Genomic DNA, 7,162 nt, shown 5'->3' with positions numbered 1-7,162 from the left:
GTATTTTAAAGAGGCAAAGATCAATTTGGCTAATCAACTTAATTAGTCTAATTGATTTTTGATTAAGAATCAATAAACACAAAAGCATGATTATGAATCTTGCACTTTTCGGCCACTTTCAAGAAGCATGATTCGGCCACCCTTGAGAGATAAAGTCACGGCCGTGACTAACTTTCATTGCACCGTCACGCCTCCGCTGCACCAACACCGGATTTTGAAAATTCGGACGTCACAGTCTCAACGCAAAATCGTTTGTGATTTCTAGTGCAATCCAAACGAGGAAATCAGTATCTGGTCGTGGACCTGATTAGACGAGAAGTTCCGTTCGTAAGGAATTACAAGAACTATCTCCGCTTAAAAACCGGAATAGTTTGGAGTCGAGCATAATAAACGCAAAGGTATAACTCTAAACACCCTATGAATGTTTTGAACACACGACGACAAAGCAAAAAATGTTTAAACTTCCGCTGTGTCTTGGGTACAAGAATACGAAGTCTCATCAGAAACTGTCAAGAAAGGACAAACATTGGCATTTTAGTCCACAACAAGAGCGTTAGCTGATAAAACATTCTTGAATATGGGGATTGTGATTTTCACAAGAAACGTGAGAATTCAAAGATCAAGAGGATTTGAGTTCTATGTGATTTTGAAAAGCCCAGCCAGTGTTTCATTTGTTTGCGTTTCAATTACTATTTTGTTATATATGTATGATACCGTTGTATGATTCAAAATCGTTGGAAATCTTGCATCAAAAGTTTTGGTAAAAGTCAGAATGACATTAGGACCTTTGCAATATTGATTTCAAAACCGTTTAAACATTGAAAACGGTGAGAAAGGCTCAATCAAATGCAGAAAGAGCTATATCTTTTTATTAAAGAAATGGTACCAACAATTCTAGTAAAATCCAATCTATAATCTATATATTTATATATCAAATCTAACCGATATCTGTCGAGAAGACAAGTGATTTCAGTGGTCGAACGGTTGGCCTCCCAACACTAGGGTCCTAAATTGAGTCACACGAAAAAAATTCACTTGCATATCCCAGAGATTCCTCTATCTCACTCAGTCAAGCTTAGATATATGCTTATCCAAGAAAGCCCGAGCCAGATTACGTAAGCTCACATTGACCGCACCAGCGCCAGCAAACTTTTCAATGACCTCTACCACCTCAGGTTTCAAAATTTCTTCCTCTGTAGAAGGATTACAGAGATAATACAGTGCCCCAAGAGCATAACTCACCTGCAAAGTACACGTTTAGAATTTGGACCATTGAGGTAAAGTTAGCTAGAGACGAAAGCTCCAGGAGTCTCAGAAGAAAATTGAGTGGTAAATTTTGGTTCATTAATCGTAAACAAAGTGGAATTAAATTCAGAAATATATTTTGGGACTAAAGAAGATATCTAATCTTAATTTCAAGAACTACGTATTAGACAGATATATGTTATTTCAGAAAATAGCACCGCATTAGAGGCATCTACAAAATGCATGGACGAAAAGGTGAGTGTCCTGCTTTTCATCAATGCCATGATGATGCAAACCAATAGTCTTTCATTGAAGGCTTTCAGACAAAGCTGACTAAAGTCTACATTCTACAATCACAACTACAGGTTATCAGCTAAACAAACAGATACAGTTCATTTAAAAACAATTTGCCAGATGACTCATGGTGTGGGTTTCAAAATTTATATTTTCTATTATTACTCAAGTGACCAAGTCGATGGACCAGTTGATGCTACAACAAACACATTTTGTAAAGCATCGCCTGTTCAATGTAATTAAACGGAACATCACACAAGGAGGATGCTGAGACAATCTTTTCCCATAAAACAACAATTATTCTGAGATTTGGATCTAAAGTTACAAGTGGTTTGAGACAACAAATGGATGATGCAAATGACTGGTGACACAAATTTACGTTCTTTACCGTGTTTCCAACAGGGCTTGATAAGCATTGGATGACAAGAGGAATCCCACCACACTGAATGACAACTGCAGCGTTTGTCGGATCTGCACATTGGCGATAACAGTAAAAATCTAAGCCTGTAAACTGAAAATTCTGAACAATCAATAGTGGAAAAGGAGAGATGCATCGAACTTCCCCTTAGATAGGTAATTTATCGTTTTAATGTTCTACCTGCACAAGCATTGCAGATTCCTCCAACACCAAACTCCACAAGCCTCTCATTGGGCTCTGTTAAGCAGTCCAAGAAAAGTTCAATAACATTCAGCTGCTTAAGATCACATAAAATCAAAATTAGCGTGTCGTATAACACAAGTTAACACATGTTGGAGTCAACTTAGCCATCGAACATAAAAATTTCAAACCTGACGTAGAAAGGTGTAATTGTATGGATCATATGCAAAATTTGCCAAATTAGCAACAATTTTCTCTTTGGTTTCTGCAATCATCAAAAAGTTAAATGACCATAAATGATATCGTATTGAAAAAGTGACTAGGGAAAAAAGAAGGCTATAATCAGTACTGCTGAAACACATCCAATCATCAAAGTATTAAACTGCTATTAGCAAGCACAAGATCATGATCCTAGAAGTAACAATTACCACACCCCATCACTCCGAGTCTACTGTACTATCAAAAAATTGAGCATATAGCATTCAATTTTGACAGACGATGCCAAAATACCCAACTCTTGTGTCAAAGTTCCACTTCAACACCCATTTTCATACTAAAGAAAACCATTAAGATTGAATAACATATAGTGATTACTAGAATGAAACTTGGGCCGTCTACCTTCATCAGATGCAATCTGAAACTGAGAAACCAGCTCCTAAAAAATTCAAATTGAGCATCCATTAACAACTCAAAAGGTTTGAGTAGCAGAAACCATGTCAATAATCAGTACCTAAAAAGGTACCATTTTTTCACAACTCAATCCATATTTCACAAATGTCCGACATATAGCTGAAATGATTCATTAAAGAGACGAAGATTAAAGCTTTTAGGAAGGGTAAAACATTTCAGCATTGCTCATTTTCATTTTCTGGAAACAATTTCTCAATACCAAAATTAAAGAAAAAACTATTATTCGTTTTTATTATTTTCTTCCCCGTAAACAAAACTTCCTGCATTTCAAAACATGATCAATGCTTTCAATTAAACTTATCATCATTTCTCAAACACGTTTAATTATTACATGATAATGTATCCCAAATAATTTTATCCACCTAGTTATTAAAACCAAATCTTTGTTTTTTCCCGCAAAACTTGACACAAAATTCTCAAAATAAAAACCAAACAGAGCCATGATACTCTGCACGACATGTAAATGGTTTCACCTGAAGGTATTGCACCCTGGAGCTTCCATATTTTCCAGCGCGCTCTTTTTGTCTCTGATCATTCGTAAACATGTGTTCTATAAAATATATGGAAATATATTACCACAAAACGAGGTATAGACGAACTATCTTCCAAATTTTTTAACAAAATTCTACAAAAAGCAATTCCACAAACTACAGCCAGATAGGGCTAAGATCTATGCAAATTCGTCACCATAAAATCCTTAAAACAGGAACACAACCTAGAACAATAATGGCTTAAAATGAAAAGGATTGAACACAAAATAGTTTTACCTGGAATGATATCCTCGGAATTTGACACCTACGAAGATCAAAATCCCGATTTTATGACTCGAATTCCTTTCCCAGCTTCAAAGATCGCCTGATATATAATTTTATACGGATAGCGAGTCTGAAAAAAATGACAGAAATCGGGACCCTGGAAGGAGAAATACGGGGAAAAGAGATTGCATAGTAACTTATTTGAAAAAAAAATTCACAAAGTAATTTACATAAATGTTTTTTTGTTTAAGTGTAAATATATTATTAACTTAAAATTTTAAAATTAAATCCATTTATCTCATTTAGTCGACTTCAAACTAGGTTTTTCTTCCGTCGATCTCCTTTCATTTCCTTTCCGACGACGATTCTCAATGCAAATCGTCTTTTTCTTTCCATCAAATCTCGATTCAGATCCTTCCAATCTAAGCAAACTCAAACAAAAATCTGATGATATTAACGTTTATTTCGATTTATTGCTTCCGTTTCTTCGACTCGCTTGAAGAAGAAAGAGTCGACCTACAAGCCGTAGACCAAAATTTTGATCTACCCAACATTTTATTTGAGTCGACCAAGATTTGTTCTTGGTCAACCAAAATATTGGGTCGACCAAGAGCCTAGAGCTTGGGTTGAAGCTTGGTCGACCAAGAGCTTGGTTCGACCAAGCTCTTGGTCGGCGTCAACCAAGCTTTGGTCTACCCATTTTAGATAGATCATAAGCTTGGTCTACTCATGGTCTACCCAGGTCTACTCATAAATGGGTAGACCAGAAGGGGTCTACACAACCTATTTATGGGTAGACCATGGGTAGACCAAGCTTTGTCGACCAAAGTTTTTGCCTGGACCTAAAATTTGGTCTATCTAACATCGACCCAGTGCTTGTTGATCAGTTTTTAGGTCGATCATGGTAACCTGGGTCGACCTTGTTGATATTTGGGTCGACCATGTTAATCTCTGGGTCGACCCATGTTGATTTTGGGTCGATCAAGGTTGCTTTTGGGTCGATCATTTTTCTAACATATGAATCCATATATTTGACAAATATGACCGATCATTACTTAATTTTCAATGTTGCATGTTTTTAACATATGAATAACATAATTTCACAAGTATGTTCTATAATGTTACATGATTATGTTACATTTTATGACATATGAGTCACAATTTCACAACTATGTTACATGTGTTTTGACATATGAGCCACAATTTCACAATTATGTTTTATGTTTTAACATATGAATCACAATTTCACAATTATATTATCAGTTTTAACATACGAATCACAATTTCACAACTATGCTACATGTTTTAACATATGAATCACAATTTCACAACCAACTATGTTACATGTTGTTTTAACATATGAATCACAATTTCACAATTATGTTATATGTTTTAAAATATGAATCACAATTTCACAACTATGCTACATGTTTTAACATATGAATCACAATTTCACAACCAACTATGTTACATGTTGTTTTAATATATGAATCACAATTTCACAACTATCTTACATGTTTTAACATATGAATCACAAATTCAGAAGTATGTTATATAATATTACATGTTTTAACATATGAATCACATATTTAGCTGGGTCGATACAAAGTAGACCTTGATGTTTTTGGGTCGACCTTGTTTCTTTGCTTTTGGGTCGACCCAAAGATATATCCTACAAAATTCAACAAAAATTAAGAGAATAAGATAATTAGAATAGACAAAAATTAATAATAATAATAAAAAAAAAACAAACCTGACATAATTGTGGATTTTCTTAGACAACCAAAATTAGTTGACCAAAAAGAATTTTTTCTTGGTTTGGTCGACCAAGATGAAATAATAATAAAAAAAATAAACCTGACATAATTATGGATTCTTCTTGGTCCACCAAAATTAGTTGACCAAGAAGAATTTCTTCTTGGTTTGGTCGACCAACAAAATTTTGGTCGACCAAGAAAATTAATCTTGGTCGACCCATAATACTTGGTCGACCAATTCTTCTTGGTAGACTCTTATTTTTTCTCAAAATAGATTTTTGGTCGACTAAATTGATTTTGGGTCGACAGATCACGATTTGGAGAAAAAAAGGTAGATGACTCGTAAATTTTTATTGGGGAAAGATGTGTGTCGACCGAGAAGAAAAAAAAGATGAGAATTAATTAAGTTAAAGAGTTTAATTGCAGTTAATATAATAATCAAAAGTCAACTTCTTGTTTCTTAAAAAAAAGTTAGAGTCTTTGTTTTTTAAATACTTTCTCTCTCACTCCTACTTTTTTAATTGGCCCCTCGTGGAAGTGTTCATTAAAAAAAAAGTGTGGGATGCAATTTATTTTTTGTCTTTTATTTATACTTATTTAAAATTTAATTTATTAAATTAGTGTATTTAAATTTTATTATTAATTTTATATATAATAAAATTTTAAATTTAATTAAATAAAAAACTTACACAATCTAACCCGACCCACATCTCACCCCACTTTTTCCCAACCATCCTAGTTTTTTGTTATCGTTATTCTCAGATCCTTCTTTGCATCACTTCAAATTTTTTTGGTTTCTCGCTGTAGTTTGTAACAACGAGTCTACAAGATATTGGTCTGGAAGAAATCTAACGAGAGAATCACGTATTGGTAAGAAATCAACTTATTATTTTGAATTTTACCATTAAATTTTTTGTTGGGTCGAGCTCGAGTCATAAATTCGATTAGGGTGTTATAGATCTATTTGTTGATTTCATGTTCGAGCTATTCCCCATCACGATTTGGACACACGCACACACACAGTGACCTAAATTGAATTTTGGGTGGCAACTTAGCACCTTGGTCGTGAACACGACCCAGGTGGGTCAAGCTCTTCACACCTGGTTCGAGCCAAACAAAGAGATCGACCCACGAGTGGGTCGAGGGCTTGATATTTGGGTTGAGGGGCGAGGTTTGGGTCTAGTATACTTTTATTCCACCCAAATCTCAGTGACTCGACCCAGTTTTTTACTACAACACTACTTAATTTTAAATTTTGACAATTAATAACATTTTTTTTTGCAAATTTACTTCTCCACAAAACTTGGAAGGGATCGATTCTTTGATTGTAAGTTAAATTTATGGTCAAAATATGTTGAGATTTGCAAGAAGACAACATCATTTTTGAATGAGAAAGAAATTGAATATTTGGTCCAGCATACACAATTTGATAATTTAATTATATGTGCTAACTATTATAACAATTTGAATCAATTGCTGTGGTTTTTGATGAGTAGACAGAGTTATGACGTGGATGTGATGAATATTGGATGGTATATCGCAAATGACCTTTACGGTTTCCATTGTTAGAGTATTGTTTGCTCACTGGCCTAAATTGTTCAAAATTTTATCCTATGATACCTGATGAAGATGAATTTAGGTTGAGGCATTTTGGTGAAAGAAGCAGTATATGTTTAGGGATTTCATTTTGGGATTTCATAGTTAGAATAGATGAGTATGAGAATGACTTAGATTAAGAGATAGAAGTTGAGAAGTTGAAATTGACCAGTCTTTTTTTCGTGGCAGGTGTATTGGGTCGACAACGAAAAAAATGATACACTAAA

At 34.3% G+C, this 7,162-nt stretch overlaps 1 protein-coding gene across 1 annotated transcript; it reads right to left on the bottom strand.

Moving 5' to 3' along the window:
• Positions 1–826: 826 nt before the first annotated feature.
• On the bottom strand, positions 827–3,735 carry LOC140984169 (uncharacterized). The gene is made up of 7 exons (XM_073451409.1): positions 3,595–3,735; positions 3,301–3,377; positions 2,756–2,792; positions 2,329–2,402; positions 2,138–2,231; positions 1,928–2,010; positions 827–1,242 (listed from the first exon to the last, which is right to left on the bottom strand). The coding sequence occupies exons 2-7, from the start codon at positions 3,370–3,372 to the stop codon at positions 1,066–1,068; spliced, it is 537 nt and encodes a 178-aa protein (XP_073307510.1). The 5' UTR covers positions 3,373–3,377; positions 3,595–3,735; the 3' UTR covers positions 827–1,065.
• Positions 3,736–7,162: the final 3,427 nt, after the last annotated feature.

The sequence above is a fragment of the Primulina huaijiensis genome, chromosome 9, assembly GCF_012295235.1.
Source record: "Primulina huaijiensis isolate GDHJ02 chromosome 9, ASM1229523v2, whole genome shotgun sequence".
NCBI lineage: Eukaryota > Viridiplantae > Streptophyta > Magnoliopsida > Lamiales > Gesneriaceae > Primulina > Primulina huaijiensis.
Note: the sequence above shows the minus strand (reverse complement) of the source record. Positions and strands in the feature narration are given on the sequence as shown.

Excerpts from the sequence above, each read along its gene's own strand:
- LOC140984169 (XM_073451409.1), bottom strand. The coding sequence starts at position 3,372 with ATGTTTACGAATGATCAGAGACAAAAAGAGCGCGCTGGAAAATATGGA. Across the intron at positions 2,793-3,300 it reads CCAGGGTGCAATACCTTCAG|GAGCTGGTTTCTCAGTTTCA; the intron begins GTGAAACCATTT and ends TGAATTTTTTAG. Across the intron at positions 2,011-2,137 it reads AATCTGCAATGCTTGTGCAG|ATCCGACAAACGCTGCAGTT; the intron begins GTAGAACATTAA and ends GCCAATGTGCAG.